General features: G+C 42.9%; 1 protein-coding gene across 2 annotated transcripts in view; it reads left to right on the top strand.

The window, feature by feature from the left end:
- LOC126533952 (doenitin-1-like) overlaps positions 1 to 8986 on the top strand; it is a 28189-nt gene extending 19203 nt beyond the window's left edge. For both annotated transcript variants that reach the window (XM_072289299.1, XM_072289298.1), the window contains exons 3-5: positions 642 to 779; positions 4722 to 4904; positions 8807 to 8986. In XM_072289299.1, the coding sequence (XP_072145400.1) occupies positions 642 to 779; positions 4722 to 4904; positions 8807 to 8838 (353 nt within the window). In that variant the 3' untranslated portion in view covers positions 8839 to 8986. The remainder of the gene's footprint in view (positions 1 to 641; positions 780 to 4721; positions 4905 to 8806) is intronic.
- The last annotated feature ends 17262 nt before the right edge of the window (positions 8987 to 26248 follow it).

Raw genomic sequence — 26248 nt, 5'->3', positions numbered from 1 at the left:
CCTCCAAGACACTTATGCGAACCTTATTGCCAGATTCCTTAGTCACTGAGGCTCTTTAAACTGCATTGTGTCATTTTCTTTATGTCTATCCACCTACTTAAAAAATTTTCATCGTATTCAAAACAAGAATTATATTAACGCATTACAAATCAAAGGAAGTGTTGTCTCATTCCTCGCCCCTCACTGCTTAGAAAGCCTAGAGAAAATTACTTCCTGACAGGAACTCCTTCCACCACAACTAAATAACCTTTTTACCGGAGATATAACGTGTCTTTACTACTGCAGGCATATTACCAACGTGAGTGAATTTCCCAACCACTGCTTAGTTTATTAACAATTCCAGTGTATCTACTTATTGCATGGCCCTTCCGTGGGCTGAGTACGCTTTCATATATAAATGGAAAGAAGAGTTAGAGATTTTCATGCGTTCTAATGGTATGAGTAAAATGGGAGATGCAGATAACAAATGATACCAAATTTCGCTAATTCCGTTACAACTGAAAGTATTTCGGTAATATTCGCGAGCGATTATTTGAAGGCTATAAGCAACATTGCTGTTTGTGTATTCAAAGCCACGGAAGGGGCCACGCTAATGTGTATACTTCTCATGGCAAGCGCATTATTTGACACCTGGTATACAGGCGCAGCAAAAGGACATCAGGCGACAGAGCCTGGCGGGTGGGGTACTACGGGATCCAAAGGACATCGTAAACCGCCGAAAGCCCCGCGTCCGAGCCAGCAAACAATCGGTGGTGGAGCGAAGCGTCCAGGAAAAGGAGGTGAGTGTGATCAGATATGAATGTCATTAGGAAAGGTGAACAGCCCGAGCCAAAGCTGCAGTGCCTCAGCGACAGGCTGTACTACTCAATTGTTTTACTTAATCTTCTGTGCATGTTGTATTTAATGAAGGATGGGTGGTAGTCAGGGATCCTTCAGACTGATGGCACTTTAAAAAAAAAAGAGCACGTTTTTTCCTGCCCCTCATTGGCGCATTTGCAAGAACCCAAGCAGTTCTTGCACAAAGGGGTTGTGTGTGAGTGGCTAACTGTGACGGAGCTGGGCAGCTGAGCACCCGGGTAGGCTTGAGCGAAGCGAAATATGAAAATTGGGGGTACCAGTATTCGTACTCTAAGGAGAGATTGGCAGAACACATGTATGGGACATAATATTGTGTCTTTGAGGCTCCGTTCAAGGTGAGGCTGATCAATTTCTCAATTTATCATATAAAATATTACACAATCGGCTTGTCGAATCCACTGTCGCCGGTGCCTAAAATTTTGTAATGAACAATTTGAATGTAAATTTCGTCTATTCTCTGAAAAAAAATGCAATATATAGATATATTCATATCATAAGATAACAATTAACACTAAAACCAAGGACCGCCTAGGGCAAATTATCTGCGGTTCCTAATTAAAAACAATAAAATAAAAAATGAGCGCAAATGAAAGTGGATGAAATAAACAACTGGACGCTGATGGGATATAATCCCACGTTTTCGCATTACGCATGCGACGCTCTTATCAACTGAGGTACCATGGCACCATTTTCCCATGCACTATCTGGAGTATTTCTGTTCATGTAATAGAACTAACCCTGGAAGTGTTAGCCATCGTCAACTCTCGCGGCCTTGGCGCGAGATGTGAAACATCATTTCTGCCTCAGGCGTCACGCCAAAGTGAACTTTTTTGGGGTGAAGGCCACTGGTTTATAAACAGACACATGCTACCTGAAGGCATGAATTTTTTAATGAAATAAAGAAAATGATCATGATGATTACATAGCAAGAGTCTTGAATCCGACAGCTTTGATACCTGATGCCTGATGGCTTATGCCTGCCTGATATTTCCATAGTGATGGTTATTAGGATGATGATGATAGCGACCACGATAAATATTTCACCAATGGCACAAATCTACTGTTGGGGAAATGCCCAGAAAAGATTGGTATCAGGAACATTTTGTAATTTGCTACTATCTGTTAATGTTGTTTATTTGCTGTTCGGCCTTGAAAGAACCATAAGTCAACTTCAACACAACATTGTTTTGGTAGTATAGTGACAAAGCCGTCTTGTGACACATTTGTGGTGCTCTTTCCTCCAGAGACATGTAACAACTGGTTAACCTAGTTCAGTTGCCCTACTAATGGCGACCAGAACTGCCTTTGCGTCTTGGTATTAATCATGCCAGGTGAATAGCTTTATTTGTTCTTCAAATATGCAGGCTCAAATTTAGAATAGAAAGTGATTATAAGAACACCTCGTAATGGCGCCGGTGGTAAATGGAAGGCAACAAATACAAAGGCTTCAGCGAACAAATGACAGATGCACAGATAAGAGCTGAGGAGGCGAAGCGCAAGGGCCAGGAATAAATGACCAGTGCAAAAAAAGCAGCCACGCGCACTTAAGAACTCATGGAACCGACGGACATAAGGCACGGTTATAACATAACCGGCGAAGATAGCTTGCACTGGCATAGTAAGAAAGCACATGAGTGGCCAATAGGCTGCAGTTCTAGCATAACCTCTTCAGCCACTGGGCCCACCATTGACGGTTTGGTGGGTCGGTACACATAGAAAATGTCACAGACCTCAAGATGCATGTTTGTTGACACTCTGCTGACCCAAGATGGCTACATTCTCCGTCCGTCTGCGCAGTATTTCCATAAATCACGAATTTGGTGAAGGCTCTGTCAGGTTTAACGCGAAGTTAGATTTGCCGCGTTCATCCAGCAGTGGTGAACGAATAGTTTTTATTTTCAATCTCGCAGTGGCTTGCGGCTATAGATTAACTTGTGCCCTGTGTTTCTAGCAGATAACTCTAGAGAGGACATGGAACCGAGGGGCTCTATTCTGTCAATAATGACCACGTAATGGCAAAAGACAATGAAGTCAAAAAAAGAAATATTGGGGAAATTACCTGTAGCTGAAACTGAAATTTCGAAAATAATCAAGGGGGTGGAAGGGGGTGGAAGGGAAATTAAAGTGGACGGAAAGGTAACTTGTCGCCAGTGGAAGCCCAACTCGCAACCTCCACACACTTTGCTTTACAGCCATGTGCCTACTCAACTTAGAGAACGTGTTGCGTGACTCCAGCGGGCAAAAAAGCATTTTTCACATCCGCTCACCATGGCTTTGAGTGGCGCTGGCTATCACTCCTAGGGCTAGGTCTAGTAAAACCATAAATACCCAAGTTAAAGGACGAATTGATAGCAGTTTGGTAGTGCAACGCACGCGTTATGCGGAGGTTGTGTGTTCGGCTCCCACCGGAGACAAGTGATCTTTTCGTCCGCTTTGGTTTTCATTTTCTTCATTATGTTCTACAGTTCAATTTCAACTACGCCTAATTTTTCCAGTGCATTCCTTAGCTTCAATATCTGTTGACTTTATCTGGCCATCATTATCGGGCAACTCTGTTGCTTTTATAGATTAAAAACGCGAAGCCACAGACTACATAATAAATGAAGACTTTATTAAGCTGTCATTAGTACAACTCAATAGACTATGCACAGAACACCGCGCTATTATCTACATTAACATCACCAATATTATTCTGGTAGCCTATTTCCTCCACAAGAATTAAAGTGTACCTTGAAATAATATTTTGCCAATCTAAACCGACTCATGAGTCTCTGTACTATCAATTTATTACATATTAGTTACTAGAAATAAATAAAAATAAGAAATTGCTCAAATGCGGCGTGCTACAGCGATTCTTTCGTCTGTGAAATAATTTACTACTTTAATAGCAATCGCGCAGACTGAGAACCTCAACCTTTATTGGCCTGCCTGGGCTTTAGAAATTGAGCTCACCTAGTGCGGGTGAACTGGAGAGAAGGCATCGGTTACGAACCCTTAGCGGGAGGGGAGAAAGGGCTTGGTAGTGAAATCATGTAAATAATAAGTGAGAACTTGAAACACACAAATATATACATAATAAAATGGTAGACATAATATTTCAGACACTAGAGTGTTGTTTAAATACCTAGTCTGTGGCATTACCTTCTTTCTGATATGGGCAACTGCCTTCCTCTAGATCGTAGTAATGCATTGTGTAGGATTAGCAATGAATGGACAAACTTCAGCCTTTACTTAGTTCACATGTCTGAGTAGGTTAAATTGATTTATAAAAAAATTACCAATTTCCTCAACCTTAACTTCGCAGCTGTTTCCCAAAGGCTTATATACTGGGTCTTTCACCGAACCCTTCCGAAATATTTAGTTTTCCGGCGGCAGAAAGCACAATTCTAGTTCCTGAGCTGGTCTATTCGAAGAGGCTGACATTACTTGCAAAAAAACTGAAACGCATAATACACTAACACCCTAAAATTCACTAATTGAGTTTTTAACTAATTACGTTATTGCCCATAATGCAATTTAAAAATTATTCCCGTGGAGATCGCAAGGCTGATCCACTTGGAACGAATTCTCAGGATGACACCACTTTCGAGGTAATTTTTCCCGAACTTTGCGGAGAAATACGTTGGTGTTCCAGCTACTTATGTGGTTCGATGCACAAAATGACGTTTTATTAATAAAGCAGCGAGCACAACTAGGAACAGCTATGTTTGTACGCATCCTGGCACCGGGAAACCTCTAAGATTTCTAGCTCATATTTCATCGCAGTGTTAGTGTTTGTTTGTGCAGAAGTGTTATTATGCTAGGTAAGTGAGGACTTTTGCAATGAATAGGACGCCATAACGAACGGCTGTCTCTGATTGCAGGTAATAAAAAATCGCAAAAACGAAAATGCTTTTCCAAACCACGAAAAGGAAAGTGCGACAATGGAGACGCCATGTGGTATTATAACTCACAATTTTATCAGTGCGACATCATCCCCCAAGGATTCTGTCCGGGGAATGCGCCGTTTTTTGAAAGCTGTGAAGAATGCGCTGAAACCTGCAACAGTAAGTTTCGTTAATTTTGTGTATCACTTCTATTTTTGGACAGTTCAAGTCTGTAAGGAATGGTTAGAAGTACTGATTGTGGGACCAGTTGGCGCATCATGTGGTGTCGTTGAGTGGAATACCGGTTGTAAAATAACGATGTCGAAAGGGCAAGGCTCAGCGCCTATCCTGTGCCTTCCAGGCCTTATTCCAATCAGCGACGTTACATAAAACAAACGGTCATTCCGGTAATGTCGCCCTGTAATCTGTACAGCAATGCTGTATTTTCAATATGACTCACGTTCTAAAGGTTACACACAGATTAATTGCTTTTGTGCAAGCAGGGTGATTGATGAAATGTAATGCCACGACACCTGCACGGTATGTTCGGGTCGTATTCGTTTATTTCAGCATTATCTTACGACACTGTAAAATTATTTTAAACATTGGGTACTCAAAAAATGTATTGACAAGAAAAAGAGGATTTTCAAATTGCACAGCTTGCGCTCTGCCCTAAATATAGTGGCTTGTTACGGAGGGTCTCAGAAGTTGAAGCAAGGCTACATTTATTAAAAACGCTAAGTCACATACGCAAAATTTGTTTGGCCAGGCGGTTTATGATTTTGGCGGACGCAATTTCTGCAAAGCAACTAGAGGCAACCTACACCTTTGTCATCCAATAAGGACCAATAAATTTCTTCCAGTCCGGTTTCAATTAGTTTTCGCGCGCAGTGAGATCTTTACACTCCTATATTGTCAATTTGCATGAATTGCTGTTTATTCGTTAGAACTCGCAAGGCCTCTACGGGAGTAAAACCCGGTACTGGTCCTCATATGTATATGGTATATTCTGTAACTTTCAAAAATAAAGATGTTCACACCAAACAGGCTAATAGACAATACGCCACCCGCTTAGCTTAACGATGGCAAATTATCATTTTAGTGCAAATAATCTGGTTTTCGGGAAGCGTTTCTACAATTCTAATTTGTGATATATGACTTCAGGTTATGGATAAATGCTTTTGTGTTGCTTTATAAGTCACGCGCATGGCTACTATTGTATTCATAGAGAAAAACGGGTGATGTTTTGCAGTGGATGCAGGCACACATAACGAAAATGTTCAGAAGCTGATACGATGACAGTTGAAACATCCAAAATACTAGTGTCCTCTTCCCCGACGACATGCGTATCTTTGTATTACAGTAGGGCTCTAGGAATTGCACTTTGATATATTTTTTAAAGATTTCCAGACTAACCAAAGGATGTGCCTCATGTCTGGCTCCCCAATGGTGGAGACCCAACTTTTATTTTGTAGATGTCATCTCGTTTGGCAGATCAAAATACACATTCTTTGTTGTTTTGTTCCCTGTTAAATATTTTCAGATTTCTAATAAAACTCTGCGTAAATGATTTGTTTTCATAAAAAAATGCTTATGAATGTTTTAAATGTTTATATTCATCTAAATCTACTATGACATTGTTCGATAATTTACTTATGGGCAAGAGAACGGGGGAAGGCGCTTAGCCACCTTTGTGAGCGGCAAGAAAAGGACTAGGAGGATATTAACATTGTCATTGTAATGTTTTTTTTTTCTGGTTTGTACCTGGAATCATCTCTCATGGTCTCTCAGTCAGAAAATACATTTTGTGAAAACACATTTGAAAAAGCCATGTTATATTCTTTGAGATTAAGCAAACACTACAGCCTACACATAAGTTCAACCAACTGTACAAAGTACACCAGCAGTTCTTTCCTTGCAACAACAAAAATATGAGCTGTATATGGAATGTTTTGAATTCATCCCTTACATCATAATATTTTAAAATTTACTCACGAAAGCCAGCTGTGAGAGCCTATAGCAGGGATGATAAAAAATAATGTTCCCGCACACTAACACAGCATGGCTCACCACATGCAGACGTTCGTCAATGAATAGAACAAATACATCACGCCGCTAACACATAAATACAATTTGGTTACGTTGGAAAGGTTCTTGTAAGTATGGGGAGGTACTATAGAAAACAGCATGCCCTTTATTTATATATTTGCAAATAAAAATGGGGTTTTATGTTGAAAATGTGCTGGGCTCTTATTCTTTCAGAAAAACGTCCCTATCATTTTTTGCTGTCACAATTATGGTATATGTGTATATTTAGACCTGCAACACTCGTCGTTGAATTTCCCTTCATTTTGTTTTATTGTCCTTGAGCGTTTCTCTTCCCAGATATTCATTATAAAATCTTACAAAGCTAATTTTGCATTAGAGGCGTGGATCTTAACACAACGTCAAGCTCCCACTTTGGTATGACCTATTGCTTTTTTTGCAATATAAGTGAAACTGGTGACGGCAGCAGTCTTGATTTATGTTTACGAAAATGTAAAAAAAAAACTGACTTTTTTTCTGTTTCGCATACGGCCACTGAACTGTAACGGCCAGGTTTGTCGATGTAGGAAGCTTCAAGCCAGTAAATGCAAAATTCCTAGAACAAGTTTGAAATTTTACCATGGGTCACAAACACTGCAGGAAACATTAAACGAATGGGAGTTGTCATCAAATACAAGTGTCTTAATCATTTCTTAAATAATGGCATCTGTTAAATGTTTACTAGCAACCATATTTGGCCATGTTATGTAGCTCCCTGAGGAAAAGAGCGAGTGTAAAATGTACCTTCTTGAGTGCCCGAAAAAATGTGCTATGAAGTACAGTTGTTATGGTAGGCTCTGCGGAGATTTTGCATTTGCTCTTTGTCGCCATTAGGGCAGCATGACGTGGCTGGTCGCCTTCGAATATAGTTTACGAAGACTTACATTCCATGCTCACGCTGCGAATACGACGAATACAAGAAGCACTAACCCCATTCCAAGCTTGTTTGACACAACCACACACATTACTAAGCGTATACCCAAGTTTTTTGATTCTAACAAATCTCTTCATGTCGTACTTTCTTGAAGACCAGCTAAAATCTTACACAAAAAACAGACATGGCATGGCCGAAAGGAGGCCCCTGTTCCAGCGACTAAAGAGCTGTTCATAAAAAACAGGCAGAGGGATTTAGGACTCTTTACGTGTGGGAATCCGAAAGCACTGTAGTACCTTTGTTGAAATGTCTTTTTTCTTTCGTGCATTCCTTGTACGCGCAAGCTCTCGATTGCGTTCTAACTGCGACTCGGTGAGACCAAATCAAAACCAGCGAAGCGACTCAAGGCGCTCGCTTGCCCGCGCAGAGTTCATAACTCGAAGGCCAACTCAGCGCCGCTCAACTGCGCAGTAGTGCTTTTCATTTTATTCACTCATTTTATAAACTCACGACATGGCGCCAACTCCTACCCATTGGCTGCGCTGGCACGCGTGAATGGACGCACACAATAGGCACAGCTTTAGTTGAGGATAAACGTGGAGCCGCTGTTGTATCGGGTAAGCGTGCTCGCATCAATATTACGGTAGACCTTCCCACTCTGCCAATTCTATCACTGTTCCTATATTAGTCACCAAAAGTTGAGAATGAAACAACAATTGATACAAAGTTATGAGAGATTTGCTGCACTTTTAAAATTAAAGCCTATCGAGGAATGTGCGTAGGATGAGAAGCCCGTAATCAAAATACAGTAACCAAGTATATACAGTTGGTTAATTTGACTTTGTAATAATAAGGTGATATTATAATTAGGGCTGCATTTTCGTTGCGGCCTATTGCGCAAAAATAAGATGAGAGGAGCAAAAGTATGTATTCGCAGACTATGTATTCGTGCTTTACTATTAGCGTCTTTAAATCTTCGTCCAATTCGGGTCTGATAAAATACGTGACGTTTTTCTAAGTCCCCATAAATAAAGGTGTGAAGTTCGAGATGACAATTGCTCTGGCCTAAGTAATCTTGAATTTATTGATTCACAAATATCCTTTTTTATTTTGCCATTTTTAGAGCGAAGCCTGAAGAGGTGCAACATGGTGTGAATCTCCAATATGAGAGAACAAAAAGAAGCTGCACTTTTGATGCACCAAAAAAACTTCATTTGATTCAGAAATACAAGACAATAAAGTTACCGATGACGTGACGTTCACAACTAAGCAATGAACGTGATGTTACCTTTCCTATGTCAAATCTTTATTACTTATTCGAGCAACTTTCATACGCGGGTTACTATATTTTAGGAAACAATCTCAGAACTATGAAAACAAAACGCTAAAATAACGAAATAGTGCCACACATAATTATTTATATTCTTCTGTGCTATAGGCAATTGGAGCTTCTTAAAAGAAGAGTGCTTTTATCACGTCTTTCAGACCTAGCATTCATGACACCAACATTGTCAGTAATTGAAGCAAGCGACGGATCAAGATTACTGCAAGTGGTGCTTGTGTGTATGAAAAAATCAGGAAAAAGATTAGTACTGTAGTGTGGCAACTAGGACTTTACATTGGTGGTCGCTGCTGGAAAGAAAAACAAACATGGGGGAAGAACAGAAGTATTCATTAGAGTGCATTCACTAAAATAACCTTGCCAGAACAAGAACTTACGCGTCTACATACGACATGAAAAAAAGAACGTAGACAAAATTTTTGAAGTAGAGAAGAAAGATTAGCTTGGCATGAGTGTGCGATACAAGCCACACGTGATAAGGCAGCACTGGCGATATCCCCTACAGCCCTGGAATACTCGAGTTTTGAGAATTTACAAATAAAAGCGTCACAAAGTAAGCAGCAATTAAGTTAACAGCACCGTGATTGATATTCATGAAGTTCATTTAACTTTAGAGAAAAATAGTACTTGTGACTGCACGAAGCAGAATGTTGGCTTAGACTTTAAATGAGTTGACGAAAATTGCCGCAAGTTGGTAAGTATACAAATTATAGAGGCACGAAGTCTTCAAAATCCTAGCTCTGCATCAAACACAGATAATGCAGTTGCGTAAATTGCACCTATGAGAACATGTAAATCGAACTCACAGCTTACATGTATATTTCTCACAATATTTACAAACGTATTGCAAAAGTGCTATTGAAAAATTAGTATTTTAATTAAAAGAGTTTAAATAACACTAATTGTGTCACCTTTATATATATAATTCAATGCAGTTTAGGAATTGCGGTATACTTTTTCATCACTAAGCTACAGAGTCGCACACTTGATAGTATCATTGTTTTCTAATTCTGCAAACTTGAACTAACATATATTTTTCTAACTGGGAGTCTAAATCTGACATCGGCTTCCAACAGTCCATAGATTTTAACTTTTCCTTTTAAACGTAACAAAAAGTATTCTATCGGTGCAATGGCAGCTGAGAAAAACGTTTTTTTTTGTTTCCAATTTATGTAGATGGCGGGCCCCGAGCTAAAGCTTCCTGCAAAATCAAGTGGCTCGCCGCGCTGTGCTACGCCGCCATCCTCGCGAAGGCTCTAAAGCATTTTGCTTCCCTATGGAAGTGGAATTTGGCGACATTTCGCGGTGCGGTATTGGGACAATTTTGAGAGGCGTTTTCTTTAGTTGCCTTGAGATACTTCTTTATATTCTTGATTCGTATGCACCGCGGTGGCTGTCGCTCCACAAGCAATTCGCATTCTTCTTAGAAGTCCCTGTTCGGGTCACCGTAAGTCTGCTGCATGTGCTCTCACAACAGCTGCAGCAGCACTTCGAAGTCATTCCAATACAATAGGCGAGTTCGAATTGCATTTTATTTGATTTGCATGCGTGTCCATTCAGCTAGCCTTCAGCCTCGTCTTTGTTAACACGATTCTCTGATGGTTAGTTAACTTTGGTTTAGTTTAGGCGCAAAAAGTGTTCAGGCTATGCTGAGCCAAACAAAAGGTGTTTAATATCTAATTTAAAAAGAAAGAGGATATGTTGATCTTTTTTATGTAAAATACCAGTGTCATCTAGAAATGTACGCACAGCGGGTAATACAACTATTGGATCATCTCCTAAAATTAAAGCATGGTGTAAAGTATGTGTATCTTATATAAATTGTGCACAAGATTTCGTCTATGTGCTTCGATATGTGTGCATGACAGTAATACATACGTAACTGTTAGTGGTTCCGGGAATTTCACGCGTGTTAGTGCGTCTCCTTTCGTAAGTAAATAATTGTGCATGAGGTGCGTGTGCCCAACGGTGCCGTCGGCATAAAGCTACTTCGAAGAGCCACTTCTGGTGGTAACATGACTTCCACTCACCAAGTGCGCGTTTAGTAAGATGTAGCTAGTTGTCTGCTCAATGGTCGCATTCATGTTGCCATTTTGATGATAACACTTTCATAACTTCGCGAAAATATCTTAGTATGGAAGTGCTGTGCTTATTTTGCACTTGTGTGCTGCTATGGATGGGCATCTATCAGCTGCTTCATTGCCTGATATCCCAACATGACTTGGGACTCGCGAGAAACGAATTGATCTCCCGTATTTATTAATCGTCACCATGTTGAAGACGTCCGCAATCCAGGGTTTACAACCAGATAACCTATGTAGAGCCTTTAGGGTACTTAAAGGATCAGTGTATACGTGTATTTTTGTGTTTGTGAGTCATCATCTTTTTAACTACAACCCAGATAGTATAAACTTCTCCAATGAAAACAGAGGCATGCTTTGGTAATCAAATACGTTTCCCAGTTTGGGGTTACGGCCCCCGCGCCCACGTCTTCCTTTCTTTTATAGCCGTCAATTTAAAATTTTATATAAGTTTGATATTTGTCCTGAACAGCCCGGAATTCTTGTATGATCTATTCGTGTGGGGTGTCTCTTTTACTAGATGTGTTAATGTCCAATCACAGAACTGTGTGAAATCGCGCCACAGAGGCAGTCGTTGTGGTTTTTTGGCAACCTGGACGACTTAATGAGGAAAGACATACTCCCGACGATATTCCTCATTTCGCAGGACAAGTGGCCTAACCATGTTCGGTTTATTTGTATAGTGTAGGCGCGAGTTGCATTGTGTGAGGATGTTTTAGCACATGTTTTGCGGTGATGACTGAATTATGAGCACGTGAGAAAAAGTGAGTAACAATCTGCGCTTCGGTTAGGGAGGTTCATAGCACCTAACATATTAACTTGGGTCAAGTGATGTTCTACAGGCACCATTTGCCAATCGCAGTCCAAGGTTATGTAATGGATCAAGTCGTTCGATGCAAGACGGTCTGACTGAGCCATAGACCATACAACCATAGTCTAGAAGGCTACGCACAATAGATCGGTAAAAAGAGGCACGTTTGGTCCGAACACCAGTGCTTATGCGATAACACTTTCAGAATACTTAACGATTGATTTGCCTTAATTTTTGTTGTCCGTACATTGGCCAGGTAGTTTAGTTTTTTTTGTCAAAGATGACTCCCAAAAATTTATATTCTTGTTTTACCGGCAGCGCCTCATTATTGTGGAAGATCGAAGTGCAATAATCGTTCTTGCTAGAATAGCACTGTAACAGTTTTTTTCAGCAGGGAAGAGGAAGCCATTCTTCTCAGCCCATTGTATTAAGTCATTTATTGTGATCGAGAGCTGCCTTTCACATGTTGGTAAATTGGAGCCGCGGCGCGCTATCTGCAGATCATCGACGTATATGGAGTGCATAACAGAAGGGGGAATGACTTTGTTAATAGAGTTTACTTTTACTACAAAGAGTTTTGTGCTAAGTGTGCAACCTTGTGGCACGCTGTTTTCCTAGATAAATATGCGCTACAGCACAGTGCCTACACGGATTTGAAATGTTCTGTTGGAGATAAAATTGGCGAGACAGTTTATAATTTTGCCACAGATTCCTAAAGCAGCGAAATCACGCAAAATTCGAAATCTCCACGTAGTGTCACACGCTTTTTCTAGATCTAAGAACACTGTCAGGCAATGTTGTTTGCGTAAGAATGCTTCACCTATTTCATGTTCAAGTCGCACGAGATGGTAAGTCGTTGAAGAACCTTTTTATACACGCACTGATGAAAATCAATTAAGTTCCGTCGGTCAAAAGTGAATGTCAGTCTCGCATTTACGACACTTTCGTATGATTTAGCTAGACAGCTTGTTAGGAAAATGGATCGAAAGCTGTTTGTGGATGTGGGGATTTACCTGTTTTTAAAATATGCACAACCTTCGCGTTTTTCCATCCTTTTGGCATTATCTAGTTTTAAATACTTCATTGAAAAACTTAAGAAGGGTTTCTACGGAATCTTGGGACAGGTGTGCAAGCATGGTATATTGGATCCGGTCATGACCTACTGTACCATTTTGCCAACACAGAGCACCCTGTTGAGTTACTCTAAAGTGAATGGAGCTTTCTATTCTTGCTTTGACGTGGGAGCAATTGATAATTTATCCTCTTATTTGTGCAGTTTATATTTAAAGAACGTGTTTGAATAGTTCGCCGAGCTAGAGACGTTATAGATATGCTTATCAAGTATATTCGCTTTTTCATATAGCGTTATGTGAGTGCCTGAAGGTGTAACTGAAGTTATCGTGTATGATGAGTACTCCCCCTAAACTTCCTGACCTGTTCCTACATCCTTTTGGATGTGATGGTGCTATTAACTGTAGATATGTAATTCTGCCTTGACAATTTTTCGACCAGTCTCCCAATATAGCGAGTTTTCGCTTTGGCTTGTTTGAAATGCACAAAGTTGTTAAATGTTGGGTATCTACGTAAGATTCCCCAGGCCTTATCTTGCTGCATATTTGCTTCGGTGCATTCATGTGTCTACGAAGGATTCAAGTTTATCCGAAGATTGCCAGAAGATTGAGGAATAGCCTTTTCATCTGTAGCAATTATACTATTAGTAACTTTTCATTTTTTTTCACCAATGCTTAGGTCTGTCAAAATGAGCTTCTCCAGCCTCGCACTTTCTGTGAAAACCAGTCTGCTATTTGTAATTTCAACCGGCGCGGTTTATGGAATATAATGGGTACCATTGATGCCAGGTTGATTATAGCAGGTGGATGGTCACTGCCTTAGAGGTGTTCAGGACTTCCAATTTAAAATGGGTAAAAACATCCGATGAGCAAAACGCTCAGTTGAGGTAGCTAAAATTCCGTGAACTCAGTGAAAAATATGTTGGCGCACCTGAGTTCACAAGACAGATGTTTGTTAAAATAAAAGGTTCAGTAAGTTGTCCTCTTTGGTCATTTTCATTGCCGCCCGAAACAGTGCAATGAGCATTAAAATCAAGTAAAAGAAGGCTCCGACAACTGGTCACCTAATTTTTCGAGGTCTCGAGTAGTGAATTGGGTATGGGGAGGAATGTACTGTGAACTGATGGTGACAGTCTTAAATGATAAAACGGTGACAGCTATAGCCTCGTGCGGAGTACTTATTATAACGTTACGCAGGTGGATGCCGTCTTGGACAGCAATGGCGACATCTCCTGATAGACGGCTGGAGTGCTCGTGGTTCTTTCGCATTACAGGAAAACCTATAAAAATTGTATTTCTGGTGCCTACGTTCGTTTCTTGAAGACACGGGATAACTTATTTATAATTTATTTGATATAACCTAGAATGGGGGGGGGGAATACGCCTCTGCAATTCCAGGGAATGATGAAAACCATTTTAACGGAATTGGATCCCTCGCATTAAGCGTGGTAACCATTCAGGTTAACTGTCCCTTTTTCGGTGGAGTTAAAGAAAGTTTGTCCTTCTTGGCGCGCTTTAGGGAGCGCGGATCTTTTGGCGCCAACGACGCCGGGGTTTTCGGATCGACCTCCACCGCCTTCTCCGACGCTTGCGTGCCGGGCTATGGAGTTCGGTTCAACTACGGGCCCTGCGGCACTGCAGTCAACCAGCCCGCCTTCGGTGATGATGGAGCAGGAATGGCTGCAGGAGTACCGGGCGTGGACCCTGTAGACTACTGAAACCGGTGTGGCGCTGCCTTCTGCCACGTCACGCTGGCATAGTTTACTTGAGGCAGGTGCCCTAGCCTTTTCCTCGCCTCATAGAATATGATCTTCTCCTTGACAGTTATTGCGACGATTTTCTCTTTTCCAGCAACGGCAGCTCCGTGAGTAAGCTGGATGATTGCCTTTGCAATTGACGCATTATGCAGGACCATTGCAGTTGTGAGATGGATGGGCGTTGGTACTACACTTCGCGCATGTTTCTTTACCTTTCCATAACTGTGATGCATGCCCGAACCTCTGGCGCCACCTCGAGTTCGGTATATAATGTCGGACGCTGACTCACAGGTATCCTGCGTTGAGTAAACTGGGCACAGAACTGCAACCAAATATCAGTAATACGTGTTCTGTGGGGATCTCTTGGCGTTTCGTCGAAGTGTTATTCTTTGAACCTTGATTACGTTTCGCGCCTGAAATCCTTGAAGGAGCTCTTCGTAACAGAGGTTCAAGAACTCCTCTTCCGATATTACTCCTCCACTTGTGTTGAGCCAGCGATGTGGATAGATTTTGACAATAATGCAACCGATATTTGTGAGTTCAGCGATTTTGTCGACTTGGTCTTGGTCTGCTCGAGAAGGAAGTCTTCGCTTGCCATGTGTGATGCTTTGTAGCCTGGTCCGATCGTGTTTGACAGGCATTTTTATACTAGGAGTGGCGATAGTTCTCTCACGGTCGTGTTGCCTTGACTGTGAAGGACATGGTACATTAGGAAGGGTGTGTTGGTTCGGTTTCAAAAGAAACTGGAATGTGGCTTCGGTGCGCTCTCGTTTTTGAGGGTGATCTTGGAGGGGGGAAAAGCGTTTGCAATGCAAACCTTGGAAAACTCGGCGGCTATAGTAGCCACCCACCACCGAGTCCAACAAGGATACGCTACTACGTTGGGAATAATACCTGAACACGACGGCCATGCATCGCCGCTATAACCTAATATATATGACCTATCACCACTATAACCCAAGACCGGATACATTACACACGGTTAACCCTTGCCAACATGAAATCCGGAGGTAATAACAAGTGAAGAAAAGACAGAAAAAAATGAGAAAGCTAGGCTAAATATGAAGACTGGAGAGGAGGGCAGGAAAAGGCAACTGCCGATTTCTTCCAGGTGGGCCAGTCTGGAGGGGCCATCTATGCGCAGCATAGGCCAAAGATCCCCATTTTCCCAGACACGGCTAAGCCACGCACGGCTACGCGCGGGAGGGTCCAACCCTCACGTGCTCGGGTACGTGGTGTCGCATGACACCAAATGCCGGCTGACGCAGACGCCCCGGCGGGGGACTTTCTTATGCAGTTTCGCATATGTAGGCTCCCGTGACCTATATTATCTTTTTTTATTTCTACAATGCTTTAGGAGGTATCAATTCTTTACTGCATGAATTAATGATCCAAGGTATTTGGCCATGTTTGCTCAAGAAGATAAAGTTTTTGCATAAGAACAATCGGCTTACAAGCAATAATTTTTTGCGTTTTGATCCATCCAGGAAGAAACGGAAATCTTCAAATTGATCAAGCAGCTGCCAATATTAAATAGCTGATACCCTTATATAAATTTTTGGGAATCTTATGTTTGTCTCTTTGGATGATCCGGCTAACGCATTAGAATGGTAGCATTAGTCAGAGCTGCCTAAACAGTCATTTGAGTAAAAGAAAATCACCTTCATTTTAGTACCATCAGAAGCTGGTGTGCGAAGAAATAAATTAGTGTTGATATTCGACAGTGTCTGATGGCGCATAAACATGGTTCCAGGTGGATGATGAAGGCTTATCGCGCGATACATAAAAAAATGACTCGTCATCCCGGACCAGCGAAAGTAGATGTCTCGGGAAGCTGTTGAAAACCACCACCAGTTCTGAGGGAAGGGGGAGGGTATATTATTGCTCTACTGTTTGACAGTAATGGTAGTAATGGTAATTTAGAATAGCTGCAGTAATGGGAGTACTGGTAATTTTGACAGCTGACCGCCGCTGGTCATATCGCCATTTCGTTTTTCCCATTTCCACTCTAAGTATTCACACTGCTCTTTCCGAGTCCTAACTATGCGTTGCCTGCGCATAACAATGCCGCAACAACAATTAAATCAGTTGCCAGGCTGGTTCTTTTATATACGAAATGCTAGTAACGTCCCTTCCTATATCGCAAGATGCCGTCGCTGCGGTAGCTCGCACAACAGTAATTTATGCCAGGAAACGTATGCTGCGTGCGCTACGTACGTGCTTCGCATTGTTCTCAGGAGCGCCTTATCAGCAAGTATGGGGTTCGGATACTTGCTTTGTTCTCATTCATTTTTTATATGAATGCTGTTCTGTATGGTGTATGCGTGATTCCAAAAATGTAGGCACTTTTCACTTCATTTTGCTGAGTGCTTGAAGCCTGCTTTGCCTGCGCCCTGGGTTGGCCTAGTATTGCACAACCTCAGTGATAGGCCCCCATTTTTGCTCACGGACATGGACATTAAAAATTCTGAATAATCACAGGTTAACAGCTTCGCTACAAAAAAAAACCAACATTGGCACTTTTTTCTTAGATTCCTAGATATCCTAGATTTACATACACCGGATGCCACGCAATATGCATACCACGTACAACGAAGGACTAAGGTAAAGCTCTGCCAGAGGTAAAGCTCTGCTCACCAGTGCCCGCTTGAACAAGGACCGAACATGCTCCGTAGACACCGCTTCGTAAGTTCACGAAGAAGCCTTCTCCTTAGTGGTCATCGACTGTGATTCTAAAGTCCTTAGCGCTGCGCTACCATCCGCACTTCTAGATCCTGCGCTGCATAGCAGGTTGCTATTGCTCTTGCATTGACGGACAGCACACCATGACACGATTTAGTCAGATTCTAAAGCCGCTGCCAGGGCTTTTCAGATGGGAATGGTGGCTCCCCAGGCCCTACGTATAATCCAAAGTGCTAAGACACGAAACTTCATTCTTTGGCCTGGTTTCCTGCGCACCTTGGAATCAATGAGGGTGCCTCGATCAACCCCAACGAGGAAGCACACTCGGCTGCACGAGGTTTGACTGACTGTGCGCTGGGTAACGCGTCCTCTTCTGGGCGACCCGAGTCTCTGCTCGTACAACGAGATATGCAAACAGACTCCTGCCTTTGCCGCACTCCTCAACGTGCAGGGCCCAGGCAGTCACTCTCAGACTTCTGCAAACAAGCGCTTACCCGAGCCCCGCGGAGCTGCACACGATGTACCCTGAACGGTTCTCAAGCCCGGACTGACCTCTGTGTGGTAATTAGGCGGACTTCGAGCATGTCCTGTAGGGCTGCGCCTTTGCCGCTCCCCCTTTCACCAAGAGGAAATGATGAACCTCTGTAGGGCCCTGGACCAGACCTCTCAAATCCTGGCAGTCCAGAGGGCTCGCGAGAGGGCTGTCAGGTTTCACCTACATGGTTCCCGAATGGGCCTAGCCAGGTGACGTTGAGTATGCTCGCGTCTATTGTGGACCGAATAAAGTTGTTTCACTCACTCACTCAGTCTCATTCTTCGCAATCTCGCGCCAGAATATCCACTTCCTAATAGCACAAGTCTTTTGAAAATACACTCTGGAGTTTTATGTCTAATAACCACAATTAAATGACGGGGCGTGTGCTAGTGGGGGACGCGCTAGTAGGAACAATTCTGACCACCTGGAGTTCCTTTCCGTGCAGCTGAATCTTACGCCCCAACCACTGGCACGCGCTGCAAAGCTTCGGCGCGCGCCGAAGGGTCAAATGCGTCAAAGCGTCGGTCGGGAACTCGCTGAAGCGGAACGTCGCGCAGCGATTATGTCTACTGCCGATGCTAGAAGTTTGCCGGCGCGCGGCGAAGCTGCGCCGGCGTGCACCAATGGGAGGCTGCGACGCCTCGCAGGCGTCAACCAATCGGAGGCTGCGGAGCCTCCGGCTGCTAGGCCTGTAATGGCCGACCGTGCGAAGCATTGTGAAGGCCCCGGCACCAACGGTTTTTTGGACGCACGACGCGCGCGACAGTGTTCCTGAAAGACAGTGTTGTAATAGTAGGCCGACAACGACACGACCGACCGACGACCGTGGGTTGTGGCAGTGCGACGTGGATCCGAAGCGACTTCGAACGACGCCGACTAATCCAACCTGGGTTCCGCCGGGCTCGGTACGATCGTCTGCTAAAACAGCCAACCGAATCACGATTGCCGCAACGTCTGTGCTTGTTGTATGTGCATTTTGTTGTGCTCAAAACGAATGGAAACACGTTTACGAGCTCCGAAGTCTGGATAATCAACACTCGCCTATCGCCGATGTTGTTTACGTAACGCGTAGGCCTAGCGCGTCCATCGAGTTCGTAACTGGCGAGTGAACGAACTCACCTGAGAAACTCTGTCGAAGGAAATGAATTTTCAGGTCCGTTTGGTGCTGCAGTGATTTAAAATATGGCACTCTTGACTTCGTGTGACCTGTGATGTGGTAAATGAACCGTGTGGAAGTTGGGTTGCTCAACCGCGGCGTGTTTCGTGTGGTGTCGGTTGACTCAAGTTTAACGGGCAAGCTCTGCGCTGTTTCCAGTGGTAAAGATAACTTCCGAAAGCGAAATACACTAGTAGCCGAACTATTGGAAGTACTTACATAATCAGCCGTGCCGCCTGTTTCAGCTGACACTGCGCTCTTCTATTCGGCATGTGAATCCAGTTCAGTACAAGTTCACTGTACTCATTCACTCACTTTTTTCTAGTGCGTCCGTCTTTTGGGCTAGTTGGGCATAAATCGCTCGTGTAGCAATCAAGAACACTGACGCACTGAAGCATACGTGACAACGCAGTCATGTTGGAGTCAGTGTGTCGTTATAGTTGAGCACTGCAAAAATAAATTATCTGTTTGCAACGTGTGCCCTGTGTGCAGTGCACAGCAGGACCTGCATCATGCAAGACCTATGCATGTAGCAGCGTATACCACGATTGCTTCGATGCCCGCTTCAGAAGCAGCAAGTACTGAGTCAATGAAACCGTAATTGTTTTTTTATCTCACTTTTTGCTTATGGAAAGTGTAGATGGTGTGAGTGCATTGTGGGGAAGGTGAAAAGGTGTCATCAGTGTTTTGTGCAGTCAGTATGCTTAAACTGCTGGAATCCCTTCAGCCTCTACTAAAATGTTTCTTGCTGCGATACTACAAATTGTAGTCAGGACAAAGATCTACTCAAAACCAAGTTACTAATGCATCTGCGCAGAATGTGTTTGATTAACAAGTTAACGCTTCCACAACAACAATATGCCGATGCACAGCATATGTGCTTACAATAAATACATTCCGTAAAGGTGAACGACTGGGCCTACAATATCAAACTTTGTAGTAGCACCGTAAAAAGTGCTGCCATGCGTATCAGCCACAACGAAACTGCTGCACGTCCAACCTTCTTCCTTGGAGGCACTTCTATAAAGACTGTTCGGGCCCTTCCCATTCTGGGTGTAGCATTTAGCTGTTCTCTCAACTTTTCCGCATATGTCACCAGCACTCTATGTAAGCACCGGCCCTTTCTTGGGTTTGTGTCCCGTGTCTCCCTTCCCTGATGACCTAAGGTTTTCCGAGCACTGTACACTTCTATCATTCTGTCACGACTTGAGTACTGCTCATCAGTATAGTTCCCGTACCAAACTCGCGACGCTAACAAACTTAAGCTTGTTCAGCGCCGGACAATACGAACGCTTTACTCCCGTCTTTTCGGTTGACACAAGCTCATGCCAGCCTTCGAGGGTTGCCTCAAACCCCTCAAGTAGCACACCCTGCAATACCAACGCAACATTGCACTAGTCTATCCTGCAGGGTTTTTGACGTCTCTCTGGACAGCACTAATCTTTCTTCAGTTCGTCTGAACAAGTGGTCAGCACAGCCTGAGCCCTCATCATGCCTCTATGGCCCGACACCACAGCTCCATGATTATATCTGGCATGCAGAGCTTTCTCTCCACCCCCCTGGCGATTTGGATCCTCCATCCTTGAAACCAGACTTCATTGGCACTCCTGTGTGTTGTGCACCTGTCGAATGTGTGCGTGTGTGCCGTGCTGTGTTATTGAGCAAGTGTGTGTGCACGTGGAGGGGAAGGAAGTGTCTTCTGCATCCTGCAAATTCCTGCTTTAAATGGCTGGTTATCAGATGCTCTAACATACAGGCATCAGCCTTCTTTTTAGTCTAGTGTGCCAAGTTACCACTAAGATTATTATTATTAATATTATTATTATTATTATTATTATTATTATTAGAATCTTCACTTTGACCACATTGTGTTGAAGCCAGTGTGACACATAATTCAAAATATTTCTGGAGCTTTGTGGGCACTCTCTTCTAAAAGGAGTGCCAAAGATGTACGTCTTCTTCATGAATATAGTGGTGTTGTCTCGAACACTGCTGATGCCTTTGCAGAACATTTCTGTTTGCTATATGGTGTGAAATATGCTTCAAGTAACCTTCCTTCTCAGTCTGGCGCAGTGTATGCTAACAGTCAATGAAAACCTCGTTTCCAAGTATATGAAGTGCCTTAAACTTTGCCTTAAACTTTCCCTTTCTTGTGGTGTTGATGGTATTTCCTCCACAGAGCTTAACCCTTTGAGACGCTGTCTACACAATTGGGCACAGCAGGAGCGTGCATCAATAGCAAAAGCACTGATGAAAGTAATGGTATTTAAAATGTGTTTCATACATCTTGAAACACTTATTATTGGAACTGTGCTGCAATTTTGAATAATGTGCAGAATGTTTTAACAAAATGAGTGGGAAGGTAGACGGCTGGGTGTTGTTACTCTGTCAGTATGTTGTATGTAGCGGGTTCACTTCTTTCATTGTTTTCTACAATGTCATGCGCCAGGCATAATTGTCAAGTGGCTGGGTAAGTGCTTTTCAAGCTTTTCAAAACACGAAATAGTACATGTTTTCATATTTTGTGTTCCTGTAGTGAGTTTTCGCATGGAGTCGAAATTTTGTAAACTTGACAAAACTCGCTAAACAATTGAAAATTCTTAATATTTGCTGCAGCTGTACACTTTCTACGATTTTGAGGATGCAAGAGATGTGGTGAAAGCAACTTTTCAATCAACGGGATAAAGTGGTGTCTGAAAGGGTTAAGACGTATGGTAGCATACTTGTTCCTCGTTCTCACAAGCATCTTCAATAGTTCCCTAAAGTCTAGTACCTTTTCTAGCACTCGGAAGGTAGCATGAACATTGCCCATGCACAAATCAGGTGCTAGATGTGCAGTTACTAACTGCCGACATATATCTACCCTCTTCAGTGCGTGAGGTGTTTGAATCGATATGGGATTCCTCGCTTTCTGTTAGTGCTAAGAGCATTTTAACAAATGAACAGCATGACTTTGTGTGCCGACAACTTAAAAGTATTTCAGACTGTCAACAGTGTTCACCACTGCATCGACTTCCAAAAAGACATTTTTTCACTCACAAACTGGTGCAGAAGCAATAAGTACTCTTAAATGCTTCCAACACTATGGCATTAAGTTATATGCACAAAACGCACCATGTGAAATTTTGATACACCCTACGTGATGCTCCACTCGTTAGGGTGGATGAAATGAAAGATCTTTGTGTGTACTTCTACAAAATGCTAAGCTTCTCTTCACATAGATAATTACACAAGATGCCCTTCACGCTCTTGGAATTGCATGCCGTATATTGCATGATTTCCACTCACCTGTTGTGTTTCTGAAATTCTGCTGTGTGCCTCCAACTACTAGAGTATGCCTCTGTAGGAGAGGGGTGCAATGAGCAAATCTAATTCTGACCTCATTGAACGCATCCAGAATAAATTGATGTCTATCTTCAAGCACCACTTTCGCCATTCTGGCGACCGCAGTTGAGCCTTCTCAAATATACTTCAACTCGCACCTCTAGATTCAAGTCTTAATTGCACCTTTTGTTCCTGTATAAGGTGGTCCATCACATTATACATTCCTTAAAGCTTCTTGATCATATGCATTTGTTTGTGCCACAACAGTATACCAGGTAGCATTCCACATTCGTTGCCTGGGCTTGTTACACGTTTGTGCTAATAAGACTCGACTCCAAAACATACTTCAGAGTTCATTTCCTGTGTTTTGTGTATCTGTAGATAATCACGTAGGATTAACTCTCTTTTACTTTTCCGCGTTTCCTTTTTTCCCTATTTGTTTCTCTATCTTCCATTTTTTTGTCTACTACATTCATGTTTTCTCTACATTTTGTCTCACATAGTGCTCGTTAAGTGCACCACTACGAAGGCTCTCTAGCTGTTCCTGGGCACTACAATAAATATTTGAATGATTGATTATTATCGTAGTATAAAATTGTGCTTTTTAAGTATGTACTAGTATACTATTTTAGTGCAGTAGCTTTCGAGCAATTAAAAAAAGGGCATGAATTAAGAAGAGAGAGAGAAAATGATAAATGAAAGATAGGGAGGTTAACCAGGACTGAGCCCGGTTGGCTACCCTACACTGGGGAAAGGGAAAGGGAGACGGAAAGATTAAAAGAAGAGAAAGTCCACTGGGGATATCAGTCGGTCACTCAGTCTGGATCACAGACGCTGACTCAATCCGGTATCTTTCAAATATCGCAGCAGCGCTTTTGTGGCCTTTTGTAGCTGCGATATGCAAGGCCATGGTCCCAAGATCTTGTTCAAGGTGAACAGCTTTCCATCTAGCTGATTGACAGCTCTGCAGAGGTCTTGCCTTTCATCTTCAAAAGATGGGCAGTAGCACATTAGGTGTTCTATGGTTTGCTCGACACCGCAGGCATCGCACTCAGCGCTATCAGCCATTCCAATCAAAAATGCATATGCACTGGTGAATGCGACCCCCAAATGTAAGCGGCACAGCACTGTTTACTCATTTCGCAGAAGACCTGGTAACAGCCGCAGTTGCATAGAGGGATCGAGGGAATGCAATCGATGTTGAGTGAATTCAGGTGTGTGCCACTTTTCCAATGTCAAAAGAGTGCACTAGCTTGCCTAAGTGTTGGGCTGCGTCGGTCCGCGATAAAGGTACAGAAACAAGGGTTGCTCCTTCGTGGGCTTTCCTAGCAGCTTCGTCAGCGAGGTCGTTGCCGGAGATACCGCAATGACCAGGCAGCCACTGAAACACGACGTCGTGTCCTTTCATGATCATGTGATGGTGCATTTCTCGTATCTCCGACACGAGTTGTTCACATGACCCGCGAGGAAGAGATGACAGAAGACATTGTAAGGCCGCCTTTGAATCGCAGAATATTGCCCACCGATTAGCCGGTTGGTTAATAATATAATCAACGGCACCTCCGAGGGCAACAAGCTCCGAACCGCTCGATGTTGTCAAGTGAGAAATCTTGTATTGGATGCTTAGTGATTGTGATGGTATAACCACTGCGCTGGTGGAGCTGGTCTGAGTGGAAGAACCATCCGTATATATGTGGACTTGATGAAAGTAGAAAGTGTGCAAACAATCCAGAGCTGCTTGCTTCAGGGCCAAGGTAGGCAGGACGGCCTTCTTTCTTATCCCTGGAACCGCAAGACGCACTTGACGTTGTTTTAAACACCACAAAGCTGAGGTTGAACGGGCTGAGGGTGTGAAGCCCGATGGTAAGGAGGCACGATGGATGCTGACCTTGTTGGAGAAGGACGCCTGTGGTCGTCGTTCTGGCATGAATTAAAAAAGTGCAATAATATGCTATGTGCCTGATCATATGTATTGTGCTATTAATTTCTTCTTAGTTTTAATAATGGCTGGCTACTGTATGCAGTGTTGTGCAATAAAATAATATGCCACAGCAATTATTGCATGCCTTGCAGAACAAATTGAATATATCTTTCTCAGTCAAAACATCATAGCAGGCTGAAAACAATAAACTGCAATTTTTCTTTTTGTGGTGACAAAGTGTATAAATTGTGAAAATAACCTGTTTATATATTTCTTATACTATGCAAATGAGCTGCTCCCATACATTCGAATAAGTGCTTCAATAGTACGACTTGGCAAAGGGCAACGAAAGACTCCTATTAAAACCCTCTAATTCTCAAGCTTGTATTATCTGACGGTATGTCATTTCATTAATGTAAAGAAAGGCAAACTTGATATGTGGAAACCAGTTACAATAGAACATGGCCCTTACACTGTGAAAATGTTTTGTAGCTATACACTCAATGTGAAGGCCTCCGGATGCGGTGTTGATGCATCAAAACAACCTAGAATAATAGAGGTGCTCCATGGGCTAGATTTGGCAGAATCAAGAATTGGGGGGAGACAAGATACGAATTACATACATTTTAGCTGTTCTAGTTTTTTTTTTTTGAGTGCTACAGGTGTTTCAATTCTGTTTTGCTGATTTTCTCAGAACACACTTTTTCACGTTTCTCTCATGCACCAACAAGCATAATTATATTGACACGGATGCTTTATCTGTATCCGGTTACCGTATTTCACCGGCTAAAAAATGTTAAACGTTATCGCTCGGTGCAGGATGCGCCTGAACGTATCAGAAGTTTCGCGAATGTTGTCGATGGTTCTGTCTGTTGTCGACGAACCTTGCTAATCTGATTGCATACGCGACACGAATTGTGTTGTAGTTTCTGGAAGGCGCGCGGGCCCAGCGAACAAGCTGTAACTTTCGACGACTGCCGTATGCAAACCGACGCGCTTGACCCGCAGATGAGATTTTCTACGATTGCCGACATTGCTCGCCGCTATCGTTGCGATTGAGCGGGCACTATTTATTTACCATCACTACTACGTGGCAATATTTCCAACACATATTTTTTTAAGTTATACATTGCACGCCTAATTCTTACATAGTTGGCTGTGCAATAAGCTACCAAAAAATGAAATGGTGCAAGAGTTTTTGATATATGGCATCGTCGTGCAGGTGTTTGCAAAGCGATCTTGCAGACAGACGACGCGCGAGCGCTGATGTCTATATTTTGTACACTATTGTTACTTCAAAAATAAAAAAAACTGTTGCGGCAGGTGTATATTTATTATTCAAACGTGTTTTTTATATCTAAAAGCACATACAGATCACTAACTTATTACTTCAAGCTTAGTTTACAGCAGGCTGTTTTAGGCCGGACTTTGACGGATGAAGACAGAATAGTCCAGCAACTGTGCGCCGCAGCCGAGGAGCGAGCTTCGGCGCGCGTCGGAGCTTTTCTCCAGTGGTTGCGCGCCCTTTCCCTCCAGCCGAAGCGAAGCGACGCATTCGCTTGCCAGCGCGTGCCGAAGCTTTCGGCGCGTGCCAGTGGTTGGGGCATTAGTGCATGGTTGTTTCTTTTTCGATTTCGCACCCAGCAAAATGTGACTGTCGTGGCCGAGATCAAGCCTACAGCCTCGTCTGCGGCATCATCAGGCTACAGCCATGAAGCTATCGTGGTGTGTTCCGATTACATTCGGAATGCAATACCAATTGTGGCTTTAACATTGAGTATATTTGATTTGAATATTTGGGACGCGTTTGGCAGGCATGCTCAGATCAGGAACAGCAGGTTGCCATTATCCCTCAAGAGAAAAGTTTATAACAGCTGTGTCTTACC

Source organism: Dermacentor andersoni, chromosome 7 (assembly GCF_023375885.2).
Source record: "Dermacentor andersoni chromosome 7, qqDerAnde1_hic_scaffold, whole genome shotgun sequence".
In the NCBI taxonomy this organism is placed as follows: Eukaryota; Metazoa; Arthropoda; class Arachnida; order Ixodida; family Ixodidae; genus Dermacentor; species Dermacentor andersoni.
The sequence above is the reverse complement of the archived record's forward strand: the minus strand, read 5'-3'. Positions and strand labels throughout refer to the sequence as shown.